This window comes from Lacerta agilis, chromosome 2 (genome assembly GCF_009819535.1).
Source record: "Lacerta agilis isolate rLacAgi1 chromosome 2, rLacAgi1.pri, whole genome shotgun sequence".
NCBI lineage: Eukaryota > Metazoa > Chordata > Lepidosauria > Squamata > Lacertidae > Lacerta > Lacerta agilis.
In genome coordinates, this window is record NC_046313.1 from 21,854,086 (window position 1) to 21,877,948 (window position 23,863).

The 23,863-nt window shown below is 44.3% G+C and overlaps 1 protein-coding gene across 3 annotated transcripts in view; it reads right to left on the reverse strand.

The window, feature by feature from the left end:
- WIPI1 (WD repeat domain, phosphoinositide interacting 1) overlaps positions 1-22,820 on the reverse strand; it is a 44,753-nt gene extending 21,933 nt beyond the window's left edge. Inside the window, exons 1-4 of one of the 3 annotated variants that reach the window (XM_033138904.1) lie at positions 22,716-22,820; positions 11,787-11,869; positions 8,776-8,945; positions 4,395-4,491 (exon numbers count right to left, since the gene is read on the reverse strand). In XM_033138904.1, coding sequence (XP_032994795.1) covers positions 4,395-4,491; positions 8,776-8,945; positions 11,787-11,869; positions 22,716-22,783 — 418 coding nt within the window. In that variant the 5' untranslated portion in view covers positions 22,784-22,820. Of the gene's footprint in view, positions 1-4,394; positions 4,492-8,775; positions 8,946-11,786; positions 11,870-22,711 lie in introns of all 3 variants that reach the window. The other 2 variants (XM_033138907.1, XM_033138905.1) reach the window with 2 other exon arrangements.
- Between the last annotated feature and the right edge of the window lie 1,043 nt (positions 22,821-23,863).

Consider the following 23,863-nt stretch of genomic DNA (forward strand, 5'->3'; position numbering starts at 1 on the left):
TTGGCTAATCTCTCTGCTCATTAAGCAGGTCACCTGGAAGCGACCGGAATGTACTCCAAAAAACTGGAAGAGCCTTCTTTGCAAGAGCAGAGTTGGCTTGCTAGTGTGTCAACAGGGCACAAGCACAACAGAATCAAACATTCAACCTTCCCACCATTAAAGTTACTCACAGGAAGAGATGGGAAACTTAGAATTTATCAAAAAAAAATTGCTCCAGAGCAAAGACAACAAATGTGAACCTCCACATATCTCAAAACCTTCAGCTTGGCTCTCAAAAAAAAAAAAAAAAACAGGTTAGAGATCCTGTAAACAAATTTCCTCATTGTGTTTCTAAAACTCATATAGAGGTCTGGTTTGCAAGAAACAAAGTCAAACCAAGGACTGGCATGAACAAGCCAATGTGGCTGGAGAAACCACAGCCACTTTGCTATTTATGCCCCAATCATTTTGCTGCTGTGCTATGCTGAGCAAAAGTGCGGTTATGCTTAGTGTGTAATCAAAACCCAGGCTTGTGGTTTAGCTTTCTCCAAACAAACCATAAACTAGAACCAAGGTTTGTCCTACAGTTTACAGCTTGTGATTTGTCTAGAGGGAGCAAAATAATAAAATAATAAAATTATTATTATTAAATTATTGTTAAAATTATTTAACCACAAGGCTAGGCTTGGAAGAGATCCTAAAGCAAACCACGGCTTGGCTTAGTGCAGCAACAGAACACCAGGGTGTAGCAAAGCAGCCATGATCTCGTCTCCGGGAGCCCACGCTTTTGCTCTTTCAATTCTTCCACCCACATGAATTGAATTTAGCACCCTTCCGTATATATACAACGGTGTAAAAAAAAACCCACAATGCCAGTCCATGGGTTTAAAGTCATAACACCATCAGTGATAAAAAGAATAGAGCTGTCTCCTTGTCTGCAGAGCCTTTCAGCAGAAACTAATACAGAGGTATTTGGGAGTAAGGCCTACAGATTATAGTTAGAGACTTCAGTAAAAGAAAAAAAGCAACGAGAACAAACATGATCATGCTGGAGCCTCTTTGGCAAGCATAATTAACTTCTTTCAATAATTTTAAACCTTAAATGAACTGCTGTCTTGTTTGAAAGCCCCAGGCCAGTGGATGTTTATGCCTTTGGGAGCTGCAGCGGAGGATTTTAAAAATATAATCACATCCAAAGCTTTCAATGGGTTTAATCTCCATGAGAGGCCATCTGTTAAGAGCAGGAATGAGGTCAATCTGGAGTCCAAGAGTGACTTCCCAAGGAACCAACCAGGCATTTATTGGCTACATGTGAACTGCATCATCCGCTGCTTCCTGAGGACCTGTTCACTTGAGCATTCATCCCGATTTGTTTGCACAATGTATGCATGGAGGTCCAGCAACATCAGTTATTCACTGAACATTCATTCTCCTTTGATTGCAGGGAAGTTATATGACACTCCATCAATAAATTGTTACCCCACAATTCCCCATCATCACCAGAAGTCCAATCTGTCTGGAGACACAGGCTTGCTGCGCAAGAGCACCAAATCAAAATTAATTATGCAACCTGAATTTGCCAGTTTGCAACTGAATCCTACCCTAAAATAGTGGGAAAACCCACTGGAAGCATTGGGGAAGGTACCACTTTATCTAGCTCATCTCAGATGCCCAACAAACTGACCTGGCTGTCCAAAACACACCATCTTCATTCTGGGTTACCCAGAACGTGAACTTCCTCTACTAATGTGCCCAATGGGGAAGCACACTCCCTGCTTCTACAGTTCTCCTCGCAGGTTTCTTCAATAGGACTTCAAATCCCCTCTCAGCCACGACGTTCCCCTGGGTAACCTTGGACCCGCCTCTGTACCTCAGCCTAACCAACTTCAGTGCTTTATAACTTGTTCATAAATGATGCAGAGTTTAGGGGTGAGCAGCAAGTTGGTCAACTTTGCTGATGAAACATTTAGGGGAGCAAAAAAAAAAAAGGAACAGCAAAGAGCTCAAAAAGGATTCCTCCAAACTGGGGAAATGGACATTAAAATGGAAAACGGGGTTCGTAGGAAGCAAAAGGATCTATTCTGGGGCACAAAATCCCAACCTCGCCTGTACACTGATGGGGTCAGAGTTGGCAGGGACAGACCAGGAAAGGGGTCTCAGGGTTTAGTTTGATCTAGCAGGGCTCTTCTTCATTCTAACTTCATTCTGAGGGGGGCAGAAGAGAACCACCCATGGAATTCCTTGCGGGGGTGGGGGAGAAAAGATAACTAAAAAAATATATCTAGTTTTCTGGCAATTGATACAGGGGCATAACCCATCTTCTATTCTATGCCCCCTCAACAGTTCCCATGGGAGTCTTCTTTTGTTCTTTAAGTGTGGAAGGTGTCAAACAGATTGTCATCCGCTGGGATCAAGTGCCAAACTTGCCCGATAGCTGCTTCCTGCCAAAAGCAAAGCAGATGAGCAGGAACGAAAAGGCACGGTGGCAGGTTGAGGGGAGGAGACGGTGCTGTTGCCATTTCCTCTCCCTTGTGGCTTTTTGCCTAAGTCAGCTGCAGCTCAAATTGTGGTCAGTCCTCTCCAGAAATGTTCTGGCTAAGGCTGCTGCTTAAAGCGATGAAGCAAAATGGCAGGTTTCCTAACTCTAAGGCTTTGCAGCAATTTGAGGGCTGCAAAGCCTTGGAAGGCCCAGGAGCTTCTTGATGACTACAGCCATCGCAACAGAATACAGAATGGCCAGCAGTGACTTTGGCAGCCGTCAGTTATACTGCAAAACTCAGCTTCCTGTGGTCTGGTTCACACACACAGCCCGGTAGCTGAAAATACAGTGCACATGCTGGAAAAGCAGGCACGCATCATCCACCCACCCACCATAGGTGTGAGACAACACAACACGCAGTGTCCAATTCATACAGGACTTCACAAAAAATTAGGAATGTACCATATGGCTGTATATGCACTGTGCACGCATTACACATTGCCTCAGGGGAGGAGGCTTTTCTGTATGGAGTCTCGCGTAGTCTACTGCTAGGCAAGTGTGTGAACCAGCATTATGTCCCCCAAATTAAGTATTCAATTAAGTATTCAAAGTTTCTTGCTCTGTTACCCAGTGCAAGGAGGGTGGGGAAACAAAGAGCATGGAGAAACACACAGAGTGTCCCCAAGAGCTCTTTGCTCCACACCTATCAGATGATGAGAAAGATATCCGCTTGCAATCACAGGGCTGCCAGTCAGAGTAGACAATACTGGTCTTGTGGGACAATTAGCCTGCCTGGTATCAGGCCGTTTCTTCTCTACCACTGGTTACTTTACCCTTGCTCCAACAGTCCTCTGTTTTCCCAAGTCTTCTCCATAGCTCCCTCCCTTGCTAAACACACAATTCAAGTTCTTTGAAAGTAGAACAAGATATAACAAGGTAAGCAAAGGTATGCCATGCAAATTGTTTTTCATTTATTCCAGTTGTAGTAGCTGGATTTTTTAAGCACAAAATTAATGTATTGGGGGGGGAGTTGGATTTTATTTTTAGGCACAGTGTATGTACAACCTCTGACACTTCTTTTTTAACAGTCACGCATCTCCAAAACAAGACACCCAAGTAGACGAGTAGGAAAAATCCTATTAACCTCATCCACCAGAGGTAATTCACTCTTCTTACCATTGCATGGACTAAACCAAACTAAACATTTCGTTCGCTTAAACCCATCCAGCTCCCTCTCCTGATGTTTTTAGATCAATGCAAATCTAACTAATGCCTCCAACTGAGAACCAAACACTATCAAAATATTCCTTTCCCAAGGTCAACCAAGCAGCCTGATGCACAGCAACTCCAGATGCTGTAAACAAGAGTCTCTTTCAGATGCTGCAACAAAATCACAGCCCAGGTCTGGACTACAACTCCAGCACCAACGGCAGCTGCAGTCTAAATCACCTGGCAGGCACTGTTCTGGCCCCAGGGCTCTTTTAGTCCAATTGAGCATTCTCTTACAACCTTCCAACATAATCCCAGAGAAGCGAAGGAGGTGTCACTCTCCACTTGGCTGCTTAAAGAAGGGCATATTCACTTGAAAGGATAATTTCACGATCGCCCAAAAACATGTACTTATTTTTTTTATTAACCCTGCAACCATCACAGCACAAGGAAAACCACAGGTCCTTTTGCCCCAATTTAAACTGGTTATCAGTTATTGATGCTGAATGAAGCAACAAAGCTACCCCAAAGAAGCAGAGAGCTACAAACGCACTTTCCTTAGGGTGTTAGAAAGGTGAGAGAAAGCCTTTCCATTGAATGAATGCATCCCAAGGGGCTTTTTGACACAGCAGAGCAGTGACATAGGGATACCTGCAATGAGCTTCCAGATTCGCTGCACTAAGTCCACCCCCTTTTTTTACACAGAAAGCCAGGCTTATTCCGTTACCTGTTGTGTTTGGAGGGGTGTCCAAGATCGTTTTCAGAAGCTTCATGTCCTTAATGTTATGGACATAAATAGATTCCTCCAAGCAAACAATTAGTCTCTGCAAATACAAAAAAGGCACAAGTTGTTGCTTAGGAATAAGATAGGGCTCAAAACATTCCATCAGCACATGCCAGTTGCACTGGGAAGGTTCACAGACTGGCTCGGACTATCTACTTGGGAGAAAAGGCATCAGGTGTTCACATCAAACAGAAAGAGATGTGATCTATGCTGAACTTGGTTTGGTCAAGAGAAATTATCTTAATCACTAAGATAAACTACTGTTTGCACTATAGGAAGATATAGAAGCGAAGTAGTAGAGGGAGATCTGTCAGCTTAAAACAGATTACATTTCACCTCTTTTACTCAAATCTTCCAGCAATAAAACAGTAGCGTATTCCAGAAGCTAAGGTACAACTCTCTATTACATCTGCCTGAATGGCCTCTACCTGGAATAAACTGTTGTTGTTGTTCAGTCGTTCAATCGTGTCTGACTCTTTGTGACCCCATGGACCAGAGCACGCCAGGCACCCCTATCCTCCACTGCCTCCCGCTGTTTGGCCAAACTCATGCTAGTCGCTTCGAGAACACTGTCCAACCATCTCATCCTCTGTCGTCCCCTTCTCTTTGTGCCCTCCATCTTTCCCAACATCAGGGTCTTTTCTAGGGAGTCATCTCTGGAATAAACACCATTCCTCTAAAATCCCATCCACTCAAAAAGGTGGGAATAGAAAAACTTCAGTAAGAGTACCAGAGCTTATTTAAACGTTACATTTTTAGTGTGTGTCCTACAAGCTAAAAGATAGCATTTGGTATTTCAAAACATGAGCGTGAGATAACCCAGATACAGCACCTAGCATTTATCGATGATGATGATGATTCAGGCTGCAATCCTATGCTCACTTACTGGAGAGTAAGTCAATGGGGCTTACTTCTGTAGAGACACAAAGTGCTTTAGCTGTCATATTCTTCCAGATGTCAAGATAATGTGCGCAGCATTAACCATTATCTGACTGGCTGGAAAGTTTTGCTCCCATCCACACCTCTTGCAGCAGTGACCACCAACACTAAGTTTGAAATGCTACACCTACTTGGGAATTCAATGGCAGCTACATCTGATGGGCCACGCATAAGATTGCAGCATACAGCCACTGAACAGGAGGGAAGAAGCCAACGATAACATATTCCCAGAGTGCAAACAAAAAGGTCTTGTTTCTTTGAGGAAACAGCCTTGGACCTTGGAAACAGCAGCAAGACCTCACCTCTGACAAGTTGCTCCTGTATCTGGCATCAACCAAGATTAAAGATGGAGTCTAGACTGTTGTTGGCCAATCAGATTTTGCCAATGAAAACTGTGCCCGTGCTCTGAAGGGGTTATTTATGTAGCAGGTATTTTTAAAATGGGTAAACTGAGCACCCAAAATAATGCCAGTGTATGACCAGAAGCTCCAAGGCCCCAGACACTGAAAAAGAGATATTTCTAATAAGAACTTCATCACAGGTGTTGATCATTTATTTGAAACCAGGATTTTAGAATTTAAAACTTACCTTGATTTCTTTCTTTTTTTAACTTGAGGAATAGCCTTTGCTACTTGAAGCCAAGGCTTCTCTGATTTTTGAGAATATAGAATCTGCTCTGCTCTTTCTAGCTACAGAATCCCAAGCACAGCATTGCCAAGTGGTCATACTGAGTCATTTCGGTAATGCCTTCCAGATAGAAAACCCCTGGCATTTCCATGCACCTCATACTTAAAGCTAGGAAAAGAGAAGAGTTTGCATCATGCCTATAGTTGAAGATATTCCCTGGCAATCGTAAGATGAGCCCTGTAGGATCAAGCCCATCTGGTCCAGCACTCTGTTCTCACAGTGACCAACCAGATACCCATGGAAAGCTCGCAAATGGAAACTGAGCACAACTGCTATTTAGAGGCACATACTGGTGCTGGAGGAGACTCTTGAGAGTCCCATGGACTGCAAGAAGATCAAACCTATCCATTCTCAAAGAAATCAGCCCTGAGTGCTCACTAGAAGGACAGATCCTGAAGTTGAGGCTCCAGTACTTTGGCCACCTCATGAGAAGAGAAGACTGCCTAGAAAAGACCCTGATGTTGGGAAAGATGGAGGGCACAAGGAGAAGGGGACGACAGAGGATGAGATGGTTGGACAGTGTTCTCGAAGCTACTAACATGAGTTTGGCCAAACTGCGAGAGGCAGTGAAGGATAGGCGTGCCTGGCGTGCTCTGGTCCATGGGGTCACGAAGAGTCGGACATGACTGAACGACTGAACAACAACAACTGTTACTGACCATGGAAGCTGAAAACCTGGTGGCAACTTTCATGGACTTTGACATATATGGTAGCCGAGCTTCTAGCATTGTGCTTTTAAACAACTCCCAAGCATTTTGGAGAAATTTGACTCTTGACTTTCCCCTTTCAGCTTCCTTTGCACCAACTCCTTCATTTTTGGAAAGTTTCCTCCTCTGCAGTCTTTAATGATAGCTGCCAGCTTTGAATTTTCTAACTTAGAATTATAATTACATAGCTTTCACAACTTCCCATAAAAGCAAAGTCCTCAACTACCTGTTTTGTCTTTTAAAGCCTGCCGTTAACTCCTAAAAACAAATCTTCATTACACATCCATTTCCTTTTCAGGATGAGCACTTTAACCTTTCTTTTTGTCTCTGCCATGAACCCTCCATACACCTGTCGCAATTGCAGTGTACCTTTCTTTAAAGGGGGCGGGGGCTGAGCAAATATGTACACGCAAGTGTACATAGCACAGAGTGTGCAGTGACAAGCCAGGACTGTGAACAGCACAAAGAGTTCAAAACAAATAACCTGTGTGGACACCCAGGCCAGGAACTATTTTACTGGTGACACAACACCACTGATGTGGAAGGAGGCCCTGATTCCCGGTGCTCTTACACCTGCATGCTAATTAACAGGTTCAAATAAGGCTCTGATTCAATTTCACAAGAAACCAGTCATTACTTCAGAACTGTGACCTGCACATACATATGCATGTTTAAGTAAGAATGTTTGTTTTGGACAATGGAAATCAACGGAGTGGAGCACCTTCCCCATCAGGAATTTGAGGCTTTTCAATTTAGGGCAGACAGGGTGGGTAAGAAGACAACCGAGGGAGCAAGGCATAATAGAGATTCTTAAAATTCAACGTAGCATGGAGAGAGTGAATAGAGACATTTTCCTCTTACAGTCACAGAATGAGCATCTTTGGCAGGAGATTCAGACAGAAGTACATGCAACATATTATTAACCTGTGGAATACACCACCACCCAATTTGGTGATGGCTACAAGCTAGATTTAGAAAGGATAAAGCTCATTGAAGCTGGATCCATCAATAGCTTGATTGATAAATGGAACCTCCATGTTCAAAGTATACCTGAGGTTACCAGATGTTCAGGACAAACAGTGAAAGACCACCATCTTTACTGCCCTGCTTTTGAACTTCCTGGATGCTTCTGGTTGGCCACTGTTTGAAACAATGGTTTTAAGTAGGCCTTTGGGGTCTGTTACAACAAGATAGTTCCTTGATGTTCCATAGCACAACCACCACTGAATGCAATGTCAGCACATATGGGTTAAGTTGAATCACCCTGCTCTTCTAGCCAAGGCAAGAGAAGCCTCAATCCCTCAAACGTATGAACCCCGAGACACTTTGTTAAAAGCCAGGAGCCACACTGTTGACAACCAGTGGCCAAGATGCAACCCAGCAAGGATTAGTAGCAGAACCTCTACTCTAAAGGAATCTGCAATACAGTATTCACATTTCGGGGGTGGGGGTGGGGCGGTTAGTTCTTCCCACCAGTCGAAACCTCTCACCACTTGGAAACCAAAGGATAGTTTTGCCAACATGTGTAACTAATAACTGTGCTGGAACCCAGCAGCTCCATTGAAAACGATTCTTCCATTTTCAAAACTAAGGTTTTCCACTAAGGAGTCCAATCAAGAAAAATAACAGCACACACACAGAGAAACAAATTTTGCTCTTATGAAGATTTTGTAAAGTAAGAGCCAGGCTGGGCTAAGGCAGTTCCTGCTTCCTAAATCATGCAATGATGCTGCAATGTACAGAAGATGGGTAGACTGCAAATGGCAAGGGATGGTGAGGCTTGGAGTCCAGCAATGTTCCCCGACCCTGAGTTAAAAAGAGTACTTTATTTTTTTGGGGGGGGGTGGAGATGGATAACTACTTGCAATCCAAGAGGAATTGTTCTTCTGAAAGGGATGTAACAAAGACTAAGGCACAAAGAGTATAAGGAATAAAATTCAGATCACACATCTTTATTGACTTGAGAGTGAGCAAAGTCCCTACCCTCTTACCTGCCGATTGAGCCGGACAGAGAGGATATTGCTAGAGTAACTGTAGTTACAGATTTCGGTCCCTTTCTTGAAATGGTAGACATTCATCTGCCGAGGCTTTGTGCGACTCACCACCACCACCAGGCTACTGGAGAAGAGGCGCTCTACAATGTAAACATCCGGGATTTCATCTGTGGGGTGAAATGAAAAGAGATGGAAAAGCTCTTGCTAAGGGGAGGAGAATCATATATGCATTGTGCTGAGCAAAAGGGCAAAATGCTGAGTCATCAACTGTTTTCCAAAGATTAGCCTCCGCTGTCAGAACTTTGCATAGGTCACATTAAACCATGGTTTACTTTGGCATCCAAAGGCAGCCATTATGGAGACATACAATCCAGTCATATGCATGCAATCTATACTCATTTAATTATCTAAATAATGTAATTGGGAGCAGGATCCACTGAAGATAGTGAGATTTACTCACTATCTGAGTAAGTATGCATAGGATCAGGCTATAATTGAAAGTGGTAGAAATATGGATCTTCCTACATGCAAAGTTGAGATACGGGTCACGCTGTGGTCTAAACTACTGAGCCTAGGGCTTGCCAATCAGAAGGTCAGCGGTTTGAATCCCCGTGACGGGGTGAGCTCCCGTTGCTCTGTCCAGCTCCTGCCAACCTAGCAGTTTGAAAGCATGTCAAAGTGCAAGTAGATAAATAGGTACCGCTCCAGTGGGAAGGTAAACGGCGTTTCCGTGCGCTGCTCTGGTATGCCAGAAGCAGCTTGGTCATGCTGGCCACATGACCTGGAAGCTGTCTGTGGACAAACACCAGCTCCCTCGGCCAGTAAAGCAAGATGAGTGCCACAACCCCAGAGTCGTCCGCGACTGGACTCAACAGTCGGGGTCGCTTTACCTTTACCTTTATATGCAAAGTTAAAAAAGAAAACAGCTGAAGAGAAAAATTATCATCAACCGTAATTGGGACTGCAGGAAAGGACAGGAGAGGTGGAATTTCAGCAGTGCTGTGGAAGGTGCAGCAGTATGGTTTACTTGTGGCTCAAAAACAAACAAAAAAACTAGCAGGTCAGGTTGCCCTCAAGTACATTGTCACAATCTGGTCACAGAGTGCTTACCCAAGGACACAGTTCAGCATAGTTTTAAACTGACCTGGAATAACTGGGCAGACCTTGGCTGACAAATGTATATCTTTGTGTTGCTAAGTTGCATGAGAGCATGCAGCCAAATGGAAGCCTTTTTTAAAAGAGGTATTTAAAGGGAAACGCTACAGACAGCAACCACAGCGCAGGATGTGTATTTCATTTAAATGGAAAGCTGATCCTTGCCCCTTTGTTTCGAATTCCTAATCTTGTTTAAGCACTTCTAAGTACGCTTTATAAAATCATTTCCCCACCGCGTTTGCAACCCGAACCATGCCCGAGACTACGAGCTCTTCAAAAAGAATGTGGTTCTGTGGCATACAAAGCAAAGGCCACTTTAGGCTGTTAATGGAAACATAATATTCCAAGTGCCTGAAAACACAGCTTTACTCTTCTCTATGATGACCTCATGGAAATACTGAACCTTGAGCAAAGGAGGCTTGAAGGTTGCGGGGGGCAGGGGTGTGTGGCAGCGAGGTTAAGCAAAAACGTGTGGGCAATTTTGAAATACATGGAGGAAAACACCTGATCCAGCCAAGGGTAAACATTTTAAAGTCATTAATTTCAGTAATGTCTATGTAATTTTCATTGATATTAAAGTGATAAAGCCGCTTGATCATGCCTACCATCAGCAGTAGGGGGACCAGCCATACACCAAAGGACAGAAGAAAAGGCAACGGGTTTGAACTACAGAATGATAGGCTTGGGTTAAAAAGAAGGAAACTGTCCCATCTATATCGCTCAACATTGGGTGGGCGGAGGCAGAGTTGAGGTGACCACAAGAGTCTCTTATTTGAAGACTTTCAAGGAGAGGGTGCTTGACAAAAGGCTGGTCTTGAGCTTCAATGGCATGTTTTGCAGCCATTTCTCTGCTGTCGCCTATGATGAGCCAAACGGGGTGAAGGGACAGGTCAATCCTGAATATCCTGACCATGGCACTCTACTTGTGGGGCGGCAGCAGGGGAGGTTCCATGTGGGATATCCCTGTGATTGATCCCTGCACTTTTCATTGGGTCAATGAAAGATTAGTTCAAATCACACATACAGCTGATCATTAAAAAAAAAAAAAGCAGCTTAACAGCATCACTTATGGAAGAGCTCCCACATGGCTAGGGAAGCATTTCAAGGGACCCACTGAGATCAAGTTCTGGCCCTGCACGTAACATAGAATCATAGAATTGTAGAGTTGGAAGGGACCTTGAGGATCATCTATTCTAACCCCCTGCAATAGCAAGAATATGCAGGTGTCCCATATGGGGACCAAACTCACAACCTTGGCATTATCAGCACCATGGTCTAACCAACTGAGCTATCCAGACTTCACATGGGTTACTGTGGACCAGCTGGGCTGCCTTTAGGAATAAAAAGGTCATTGTTTCACATCGAAGCTTCCCCCCCTAAATTCTCAGGCTCTCTACTGCAATGCACAACTGCATTTTCCCAGTAGTGATCACACCTATTTACTTTGGAGATACTGTACAGCTCTGGATATTTGAAAACGTTGGCTCGATCCCCACAAGTCAGTGAAGATTGCACAGCTGTGCATTTAATTTGCTCCAACTCACAGCGGAATGATTGGGACTGAACTACTAATGCAAATAGGCTCAAGATTGCTTTAGATTCATACTGGTGTCCAAAACAAGGAAGAATCTCCACCACTGTTTTATGCTGTCTTTGTGGGCAACTGTCCCTTTAACGCAGCTGCATCTAGTGCAGTTTGAACACAAGCAAGGCTGCAGCCAAGATATGCCATCTGTTTTCTAGCAGGAATGATAAAACGGAATTGCTCCATTGAGGCAGATTAAAGTGCTGTAATGCAGGATAATGCCTGTCATCAGCCAATATTTTGTTGTATCAAAACATAATAGACTTACTGCTTTCATGGACCTGATCCAGCTGCTCCACAGAACTCAAGGAAAAAAGCCTGTACCCAGTTCTGGTTCCAATAGCCAGGGACCTGCAAAAGATAACATAAGCATTGATTACATGCAAAGCTTGGCACATTCTGAACCAGAATGATTGTTTGGCAATAGGAAAATTGGATCTGATGGGTTTGACGGCAAGATTATGGAAGAGACCTATGGGTTAAGGAACTCACTCAGAAAGGTGCCTACAGTTACATGTCTGAAAATCTTACCTCTCAGCTAGAAGGTTACAAGCCACTCACAAAAAACAAGGAGGGCTTAGAGAAAGGAACAGCATTGCCCAAGCCCTAAGAAACCAACAGGGACCCAGATGTGGAAGTACTGAGAACAGGGGGGGGGGGGATACTATGACAAGAGACTAACCCATGAGCATGCAGAACCAACTGGAAGGATGAAAATTAAGAAACTTTGTTAGTCTACCTAGGATAATAAGGGCTTGTATTAGGGAGAGGAAGCAGCAGCACATCAGTACTTAAGATGATACAGGGTAGCAAGCAGATGTGCAAATATTACAAACCTCACAGTCATTATTATTTGTATAGATTTGTAAGTCATCTATACATAATTTAAAAAGCAGTAAAGAGTGGAGCGAAAAGTCCCTGCTCCAAGGAGCATAAAATCTAAATTAAAACTGCAGGTGGGTGGCTGGAAGAGATAATGATAATGAGACTGAATGCAACCAGATGCAGCAAACGGTACTTAAGACTTTGCTTCAGCTGTGGATTAAAACCCTGAAGCACAGCTGTGGCACCTGTAGGGTTATAGGTCCCATAAGTTCCAGACAGCATGGCCAATAATCAGTAATGTAGTGCAGCATCAACTAGAGGACCACAGGTGGTGAGCCCCTGTGCGCGTGCCAGGAGATGAAGGCTAGTTTGCTCAACATATACATATTCATTCTATTTATATCCCACCTTTCTTCCACAGAGCTCAAGGCAGTGTACACAGAGCTCTTAAGTATATTAAGTTCATAGGCAGCATCCCATCCAGAAATTGAACAGGCAGTGGCCTGCCCAACTTCAGAAAGTTTGCAGAACCATGTGCCATCAGAGCGTAACAACCCTGTGCCTGTACGTTATGTATTTAGGTGACCAAGGAAGCTATCAGACAACAGTTCTGCAACATTTGGCTTGCCGTGCCAAATGTACACACAGCAGGTACAAAGCATTAGGCTACATTTAACTGCTGTCATGCTGATTTGCATGATCTAAGCAGTTGTGCATGTCAATGTTTCTATTTGTGATTACCTTAAAATATCCTAAAATGTAGATGACACATTTGCGTATAACAACATACAAGCACCCCTTTCAGTTTTCTACCAACGCTCTTTGTTCAAATGCTCAACAAGCAAATTTTCACACATATACACACTTGCTAACTAACACGCTTTCTACTTTGCCTCCCACACCTGTCAGATATATTGGCATATGCAAGCTAATCTTCCTACCTTTCCTGACTAGTGGTTGAAGTTGTGAATGAGTAGGCAATTAGGAGACTGAAGAAGAGAGGCATAACAAAATAAGAAGGTGCAATCCTAAACCCAAATGAATACAGTGGGATTTACTTCCAACTAAACAGGCATAGGATTACACTGTTAATCTGTCAACAGAGAGTTTATGACTGCAATCCTAAGCATGCCTAACTAGGAGTAAGCCCCACTGAACTCAGTAGGACCTACTTTTTAGTAGTCACAGTTACAATTCCACCAAGATTTTCCCCATCCCTGGGCTGAAGATGTCATACACAGTGGTGATAGCAATGGGATCCAATGAACAGAGAAATCCTACCTTACATCAACTAAGTTGAAAGGAGAAGATCTGCTGGCAGAGTAACTGCCACATTCTCTCCCCCAACCTCACTGTGGGCAGGGAATTAACTACCCTAGCACCTTAGTTCATAGCTGTCAACTTTTCCCTTTTTTAAAGGGAAATTCCCTTATTCCGAATAGGATTCCTCGCAAGAAAAGGGAAAAGTTGACAGCTATGCCTTAGTTCCAGAGGTATATCAAGGGAACAAAGAGGCTTAGGATGTGACATCTCTGTTCCCACCTCAGACGCATCCTGTTTCTCTCTGCTCCACCAATGGGAACTATTCCAGCAGAGCTTTCCACATGTGGGCCAGAGGACGTCTAGTGGGATGTTGACCTGCTAGCATACTTCTATATCTGCTAGCAGAGCAGGACTTACCTTCCTGAGCCCCTCAGCTGGCTAGCCAGTGTGAGTCAGATTGCTCCCTTAACTGATAGAGATACTTACTGGTATAAGGCGAGATTTGGGCTTCAGAGTCAACCCAACCAGGTAAGTAATGAAAGCAAAATAGGCAAAATGCTGTCCTCTAATATTTGGCAGCTCACTTCCTTGTTACTTCCCCTACCCCAAACTATAAGACACAGGCATTACATTTATATATTTGTTAAGAGACGTCTTCCTGTCTCTTTCCAAATAATCCACATTTAACTTCCAATATAATTTATCTGATACTTCTTCATCTACCAGGCTTTACATTTCTAAACATAGAGATTTTGTGTGCATGCATATAAAGTGACATGCAGGTACTGCTGATCTTTTCCATAATCCTCAATTCCCCACTTTGCCATAGATTCAAATCCCAAAGCCCCCACTCGAGGCTTGCCACTGACCTATGCTAGACCCCAGCCTTTTTGCACTCACAATGGGGTGAAAGGTAGGCACAAAAATAAATGCAACTTTGCTTCTCAGAATAAATGTGCACTGGATCCAGCATCCACTGGATCTTTAGCACACCAGCAACCCAAACCTCGGACAAACAATTCCATTGGGATCTGAATGGCACCCTTATATAGCAATTTGCAACCTGACAGGTTGCATGAATCAGATATAAATAAGAGAAGTAAACCTGTAAAGCAGGAAATGTGACACGAGAGAATTAAAACACTGCAATGGCCTTTAAGTAGGTCTAGAGAAACACAGTTCTAGAATGCCATAACAAGGGAGGCTGCCAGATACTGATGACATTGGGTATATTGTGAAAGCTGTCACTCAGAATTATCTGAGCGGGAGGGGAAGGGGTGTTGCTCCACCATTCTGTTTCCCAGAAAGGCAGAGCATATTCTGAATTCAGGTCTTTATTAGCCCCATTCTGTTATTTAGCATTTGTTACTAAGATTAGACACAACCTACAGAAATCTCATTTAATACAATCATTCCACTATGCAGGTAGAGGGCTGTTTTTCTGAATGTTTCCCCAATATCACATGGAAACCAGCTGCCAGGGGAAAACCTGACCACTAAACTACCCAGCCTAGCCATCCCCTTCAAAATACTACAGTCATACCTCGTGTTACGTGCGCTGCGGGATGCGTACATTCGGGATACGCACCACGGCGACCCGGAAGTAACGGAACGGGTTACCGGTACTTCCGGGTTCGCCGCGTCACGCATGCGCAGAAGCACCAAATCGCATCACGCACATGCGCAGACACAGCACTTCACGATACGGACGTTGCAGGTTACGAACGGGGCTCCGGAACGGATACCATTGGTAATCAGAGGTACCACTGTACTGCCCTTAAGTGCAGAAAGTTTTGTGTTAGGGACCAGTCAAACATACAGCCTTTGTCTTGCAGTCTAAAATGGCACAGCCCAGGATGAATTATACCATGAGATACTTCTATCGTATGTAAATTTCCACTGAAACGTCGGCTCACATGAAGGGCTGCAGAGGTAGCTTTACTTCTATTACTAGAAGCTGTAGATCTTAGGTACTGCGCAGAATGGAATCAGTAACAGAAGGATCCTTAGTTTTAAAAAGTTATGTGGGAGATAGGGACTAGCTATGTCTCACGTTTATTTATTGACGCTCCAAATATGGGAGCAGGACCATCAGCGTTTAGACAAGAGCAAGGTTCATCTGCTACTGATGACACTCCCCGTCTCATTTTCCAACTTCTTACCTTCTGCCCTGGTACTTCATGCCTGGAACAATCTCTTCACATTTTTGAAGCACTTGCTTCCTTTCTTTTAATTTCCTCCTCACAATCCACTTCTTCAGCAAAGCCTTTTTTTTTTTTTTACTTGCTTCTAGGCATACCTCACATGCACTTTTTCAGTTACCGGATTCTCCTTTCCCACCCACATCTAAAATGTAAACTGTCCTGACCTCTTCTTCCTCAACTTTTATCTTCTCCATCAGGCATAGGCAACCTTCGGCTCTCCAGATGTTTTGGACTACAACTCCCATGATCCCTAGCTAACAGGACCAGTGGTCAGGGATGATGGGAATTGTAGTCCAAAACATCTGGAGAGCCGAAGGTTGCCTATGCCTGTTCTCCATCCAATGTAGACTTTAAAGCTTTTAGTTAGGGCCCGGGGTTGTGTTGCTCCCCTCAATACTATACGGATGCCTGATTATCGTCTTCCAAAGCAACTATTCTATTCCGAACTTAAAAATGAAAAGCGTAATGCTGGTGGTCAACGAAAGAGGTTTAAAGACTCTCTTAAGGCAAATCTAAAAAAATGTAGTCTAAACACCGACAACTGGGAAACACTGGCCTGCGAGCACTCCAATTGGAGAACAGACTTTACCAAAAGTGTCATGGGCTTTGAAGACACTCGAACCCAAGACAAAAGGAAGAAACGTGCTAAGAGGAAGGCTCATTTGGCAAACCCTCACTATGATCAACTCCCACCCGGAAACCTATGTCCCCACTGTGGAAGGACGTGTGGATCCAGAATTGGTCTCCACTGTCACTTACAGACTCACTGTTAAAACCATGTTTATGGAAGACAATCTTACTCGACTAGGAGTGATCGCCAAAGAAGAAGAAGAAGACGACGATGACTATATGGCACCTAGCACTCAGCAGATGCAAAGTAAGAGTCAAACTGCAGTAGTAACATTGATGCTGTGGCATAGCTTTGGAGTGTGTTAAGTCTAGGTTCTAAGTCTCCCATTTGCTATTCCTTTACTGGTGGTTTTGGTCAAGTCAGAGTCAGTTCTCCATCTATAAAATGGGAACGAAAGTGAGCCAAGTTATATTACTGCTAAGACAGCAAGCACTATGGAAATCAAGATGGGATTTATACTACACACATGCACACAATTTCCCACATCTATGATGAAGGACTAAGGCTGTCTCTTCTAATAGTGAGCCCAGAAAACTGAATCAAAAGGAAGATAAAGGTTGGTCATGCCTGGATATCACACTAAGCTTTCAATCATAGCTCAAGATATGCACAGTGTACACCTTCATGCGGCCCCTCTCCTGCTGCTTTGCAAAACACGTCAGGATTCGACTCTTAACCATAGTTTGTTGATTTGTCTAGACTGGGAGCTAGACTGGTTAAGTGCTTCCATACAAACCAGGATTAAAAGCAAGATTTAAACTAGGGCTTTGAAGTTGGCTCATTAGGAAGGTCTTAATCATAAATTCCAGGTTTAGACTGAACAATAATCTATTATTATGTTTGGAATCCTGGTGGGGTTTTTCTTGCTACTCGCACAAAGGGGAAGAGTGAAGTGGCAAAAAGGGGCTGCATGCAGGTGAAAGCCACTTGCACATATTCGGACTCATGAAGGACTGAAAGCTTAGCACGATGTCCGAATGTGGCAGATGTCCCACAGGGATGCTCCATCTAACAATGTGCGTACTCTGAAGATGCAGAAGCCCAGCCTAGTTTATTGGGCTCTAATTCACCTTGGAAACCTTAATTTGTCCTGAAGCAGACGCATCTGGAAGCCAGATGGGCAGACACAAGAGACTTTTAATTTGTGGTGACCCTATGCCAAAGAGAAGGAGTCTTTCCCACTAAGATTTTACACATTTTGCCCGAAAATTATTTAATCTATGATTTGTTTGTAGAAAGGGTTTACATACCATGTCACATGACTGGCTATTCTGACCCTCCATGACCACAGGAAATAAACTTCTAATTACCAAATGCCTGGAGACAAACAGGGGCTAGCTAGCTTGTCTATGACATAGTTTGAACTTCCAGAGACACTGATCTGGGCAGTATTGGAGACAGACTGCTGAATTAATGGACCTTTAATCTGATCCAACAAGGCAATGCCTTTCCTTAGAGTTCCCTTCCTCAGTTTAAGAATCTAATCCATCCGTGCTTCCTTTAATTTGCCCACAGTTTATATTCTTTTCAGTATGGTTTTAATATCAAAACTAAATAACTGCAACAGCAGCTCACACTAATAGTCAATCCATCTCTAGCATTCTGCCTTTGACAGGGGATCCGAGGAAGTGACAAAAGTATGGAAACAATCCCTCCACTGGTGTTCATTTCCTGATCCCCAAAACAGCAGGAAACACCTCCTGATCCACCTAACACCCCTAACATCTGAACCCAGAATTTGTCACATCATGTGTTAAACTAATCTGACTTTCATTCACTGTACCCTATGGCAAAGTGTTTCATAGACCAATTTGACAGCAACCAGTATGAAAGCCTTCTGCCTTTTGTTTGTTTGAAACATGCTCCCCGATTACTTCCTTCAGTGTCCTTTGTTTCTTGCATTTTGGCGCAGAGCAAAGATATTTCCTGTTCACAGTAATAGATTTCTGGCTCAGTGGTTGCTCCCCCCCCCCCAAAAAAAAAATTATAAAGTGATAAGATGTCAGACCTCAAGTTCACCTTTCTCCACATCCTGTTTAAGGCAATGACCAGTTCCTCATGATTTATTGCACAGCACTAACAACCACAATGGAAGCACAGTGAAGACAGGGGACTCATCCTGCACCTTAATTGCACATGATTAATGTGACCGGAAAATCACATTGTAGCTTGTTTAATGCAATACTGCAGTTGCTGGAGCCTGTTCAACAACTTGGAAACTGCTACAACACTTGAAAGACTCTGGAGAGAGAGAATTTTTTATATATAAAGATAGATAGATAGATAGACAGATAGATAGATGGATGGATGGATGAGACTGGGCGAGGGAATAAGAGGATATTTTGTTCACATTCATTTGCATTCTTGAGCAGTATTTGACATCCAAGAATCAAACTTCTCTCTGCAACCATGAGGACCAGAAACTGGTTTTCAAAGAACCACAGGGGTTGTTGGGACCACAAGGGGAATACCCAGTAGTGGAGGGATGTGGGTGGGGGTCCACGGGCAGCACTAGGGCTGCAGGGAGCCCTCCAGTGGGATGCGACATGAAATATGTGTGGTACACGGCTTGCAGGGGCGCCCCAGCTGCCACATCTCTCCCAACCGCAGCCATCCTCCAGCTGAGAGGAGGTGACTGGCACCTGCCCCAGCTTGCCCCACCCAATGGGTGGCTTGCCCCGCCCCCATGGGCAGCTAGCTCTGTCCCAGGTGCACAGCCCTGGGTGCCCGAGTGGCTAGCTACACTGCTGTGAGTACCATGCCAAACCCTGCATCAGAGGAATGTATGAAAACAAACACCAATCTGTGCCAATTCCCATTTCAACAACACCAAGAACTGCTTCATATATTACAATAGATGCAGGCATACCTTAGTACAGGGGTCAGCAAACTTTTTCAGCAGGGGGCCAGTCCACCTTCCCTCAGACCTTGTGGGGGACTGGACTATATTTTGAAAAATATATATGAACGAATTCCTATGCCCCACAAATACCCCAGAGATGCATTTTAAATAAAAGGACGCATTCTACTCATGTAAAAACACCAGGCAGGCCCCTCAAATACCCCAGAGATGCATTTTAAATAAAAGGACACATTCTACTCATGTAAAAACATGCTGATTCCCGGACCGTTCGCGGGCCGGATTTAAAAGGCGATTGGGCCACATCTGGCCCTCAGGCCTTAGTTTGGGGACCCCTGCCTTAGTACTTCGGCGTGTACCACTTTCTAACCTGAAAACGTACAAATGTAGCTACATTTCTTTTACACTGCATGCATACTTCAAAAATCAGGGCCAACCATGGCTCCCTACATCTCGTTTCCAAAGCATACAAGCAGTAAAAAGATGGACAAGTGCCTCACACATTCTAGAGTAAAAAGAAAGATATGCTAAATGTTTAATGTGTAGTGCATTGCATTATGTGGTCCTACAGGATTATATGCCCTAATAGTAACAGGCACAAGAGTTTGAGCCCTGGCAAAGGGATCATAGTTTTCCTTTAAAACGGGGGGGGGACGGGACCTGTGGCTCTCTGTATCAGGGGTCAGCAAACTTTTTCAGCAGAGGGTCGGTCCACTGTCCCTCAGACTTTGTAGGAGGGCGGACTGAACGAATTCCTATGCCCCACAAATAACCCAGAGATGCGTTTTAAATAAAAGTACACATTCTACTCATGTAAAAACACCAGGCAGACCCCACAAATAACCCAGAGATCCATTTTAAATAAAAGGGCACATTCTACTCATGTAAAAACATGCTGATTCCTGGACCTACCGCAGGCCGGATTTAGACTGCAATAGGGCCGAACAGCCCCAGCCGGTATCATCAATGGTCAGGGATAATGGTAGTTGTAGTTCAGGAAGTTATGGGAGGGCCACAGCTTCCCCATCTCCAGTTTAAAGCATCCTTCATCAAGGAGGAGTCCGTTACTGTCTGTCATCTGTGCACATCATTTCAGTTAAGATTTTTAAGAAGTGGGACAACTGAAACCATACTTGGGATTTAAACTGTGAATACACCATTGTGGCATTTCCTGTTGCCCTTCCTGCTAAACAAGATTGCCTTTCCTTTACATTTGGTCCACGGGATAAGCTACAAAAGGCAAGTACAGGACAGAAGAGGAGAAAATGAAAAGCCATCATCACAGCCACTGCACAAAGAGCTGGAGAGTGATAAAAGGAGAAAGCCAGGCTTTGGGGCTTGGCTTCAGTTCTTTTGGAATTACTAACCTATTCTTGAGCTGGTGGAAAGCTAGCTTATATAGAATCATAAGGCTGAGCAGCCCAAAGTCTAACCACATTCAACTTCATACCCCAGAGCAGTGTTTCCTAACCTGTAGGCTGTGACTTGCAAGTGGGTCACAAAGCTTGTGCAAGTGGATTTAAACCTAAACCCAATATAATTGTTGCTTTTAATCCTGTAAACTGGTATGATGATACCTATTACAACTTTTTCTTTTAATGCTGTGTTTACATTTGTAACCGAATGTCAGAAAGGCTCAATCCTTACGTTTTAGCACTTGGTAACCACACTCTGGTGGCAAATTCAGTGACAGTTTGCCAAGAGATGCTTATACAGGGAGTTATTCTGAGTGTTACAGCTCAGTTCTGATGCACAGGCACTTGTGGTGAGCTGTCACTGACTCTGTCACCAAACTTAATCGTTTAGCCAAGGATAACTAAGTTTGCTTAGTCAAACTTTTCCCGCTACTTTTCTGCTGAAGAAATACAAAAGTTTGAGTGGGTATGGAACCCATTTGCAGCTCATATCGCAAAGTTGTCACTGAATTATCATGCAATAGGAACCTCAAAGGAAAAATATTTGGAAGTGAGGTTATCTGAATTTTGGATTCATGCTACCAAAATTACTCTGTTATTACCAAGTATCCGAGCTTGCTGGTGAAGCAATACAAGTGCTGATGCCATTTGATGGTACATAATTTAGCGAGACAGGCTTTTCAGCAATTATGCCTATGAAAATGAAATACAGTATCAGATCAATAGTGACCTGAGACCATATTTGACAGCCATCAAACTCCACAATGACCTGCAAGCTCAGCCATCCCACTGATACTCTATACTGATACTGTACACTATAACATGGGTAGGCAAACTAAGGCACGGGGGCCGGATTCGGCCCAATCACCTTCTAAATCCGGCCTGCGGACGGTCCAGGAATCAGCGTGTTTTTACATGAGTAAAATGTGCCCTTTTATTTAAAATGCATCTCTGGGTTATTTGTGGGGCCTGCCTGGTGTTTTTACATGAGTAGAATGTGTGCTTTTATTTAAAATGCATCTCTGGGTTATTTGTGGGGCATAGGAATTCGTTCATTTATTTATTTTTCCAAAATATAGTCTGGCCCCCCACAAGGTCTGAGGGACAGTGGACCGGCCCCCTGCTGAAAAGGTTTGCTGACCCCTGCACTATAACATGAACAAAACGATTCAAGCAATTCACAGCTGATTATATCTAAACACTGTTTGTGTAACCCTATGTTCTTAGAATAATTTGCAATAGCTTATGAAGCAATATCCTGCAATCAGATGATTGGTGTTCTTACATCTCCATTAAAAAAAACCTTAATAACTTTGTAAATAATAGAAAATGTGGGATAAATATATATACATATATACATATACATATATGTATTTTGTGTGTGTGTGTGTGTATCTCTCACACACAAACTCCACATTAATTTTTGCTTGTTGCCTCAAGTCAAGTTATAACACAGGCAAACGTGCAGTTAAACATGTATGAAAATGATGGCTGCTTAAGACCTAAAGTCCAAAATTTATGCAGTAATGAATCAACTGGTGACTATGCTTAGTAAATTTCGACTTATTGGGACTTTTAAAAAAGGTCGGGATTCACACAGCCTGTGGGGAAGTGTGGCGATAGGGAAAAGCTTATCCATCACACACCAGACTTAACTTTTTTGCCCACGTTACCCTAATTTTAGCGCACCTCAGAGAACGGGAATAATCCAAAGATGCTGTTAACAAGATCTCCAAACTAAACCGGGTATCCATTAATTCTGTATGTACCGTTTCCACGACCCCGCCCCTTCTTCCCTTCCTTTCTTCTGTTGTTGTTTTTATTATTATCCGCGTCCCCCCATTCCCCAAAGGCCGTCGTCCCTTCCCCTCCTTGGGCAGCCTGGAGGAGAGGATGGCTTCGCTCCCTGGGCTGGGCTCCCTCTTTCCCCGGGGCGGAAGCGAGAGGACGGGCAGGGAAGGGGAGCCTGACCCGCTCTGCCCTCTCCCCACTCACGTACGTGCAGTCCTGGTTGTAGGAGAAGCAGCTGAGCGCCTCCGGCTCCCCTTCTCCGCCGGCGGCCTCCATGGACGGCGGTCGAGCCGAAGCCCCGGCCTCGATTTCTGGCCCCGTCTATTCCCCCCGCCGGACTTAAGTCTTCCCACCCCCCACTCCGCAGTCACAGCTCCACGGCAGCGGCAGCAGCAGCAGCAGCAACAACAACAAGCCTCGCAGTCACCGCCGGCCTGAGGGCGGCGCCATCTTCCCGGCCGAGCTTTCCTATTGGGCAGCGAAGGTTCGGAAGGGCCGCCTTTAGCCCCGCCCCCCGCGGCGGACGGGTTAGGAAGCCCTCGGTCGCTAGCCGGGGATCCGGAGCTCTCAGGCCGCGCCCATGACGCCAACAGGGCCGGCAGCGATTGGCTGGCGAGGTGGAAACAGCTGACGGTAGCCACGTGGTTGTGTTGTGGTGGTTGCATCAGCCTGGAAGGGTGTCAGAAGTGGGCGGCCGGTGGGCCGCCGAGCGATGAGCTGGCGGCAGCTGCAGCTGTAGGCTCCCTGGGGCGCCGCCCTTTTCCCAGGGCCCGCTTCCGCCTTCCACGCTGAATTCTTTTGTTTCTGCTTTAAACGGATTATTTCTAATTACGGCTCTGGGTTTTTGTAAACGGGCAGCCCCTTACCTCCTTGATTTGGGCGGAATGGCTCCTGTAGAGTAAACCATTTAACCATTACGACCTAACGACGCTTTATGCTTTAGTGTTTCTACTTTTCTCTCTCTCTTCCTTACATTTTCTATTGTTCTCCCCCCTCTTCCTTTCGTTTGCACTTTTATGATTAATAAAAATAATTTATTTATATGCCAACCCTCTAACAGGGTTATTCTGTTTCATGCAGCTCAATGTGGAACCTTCCATAGTTCCAGTTACAGGTGGGTAGCCGTGTTGGTCTGCCATAGTCGAAACAAAATAGAAAATTCTTTTCAGTAGCACCTTAGAGACCAACTGTGTTTGTTCTTGGTATGAGCTTTCGTGTGCATGCACACTTCTTGGGCACCTGCTAAGGCCAACCTGCTTACCCCCCACCAGGCTCTGGGCTCTGCTCCTCCTCTGCCTTGCGGTTGAAAATGGTTCATTTGCCATCTCTGAGCTGGCAAGCAGTGACAGAGGACAT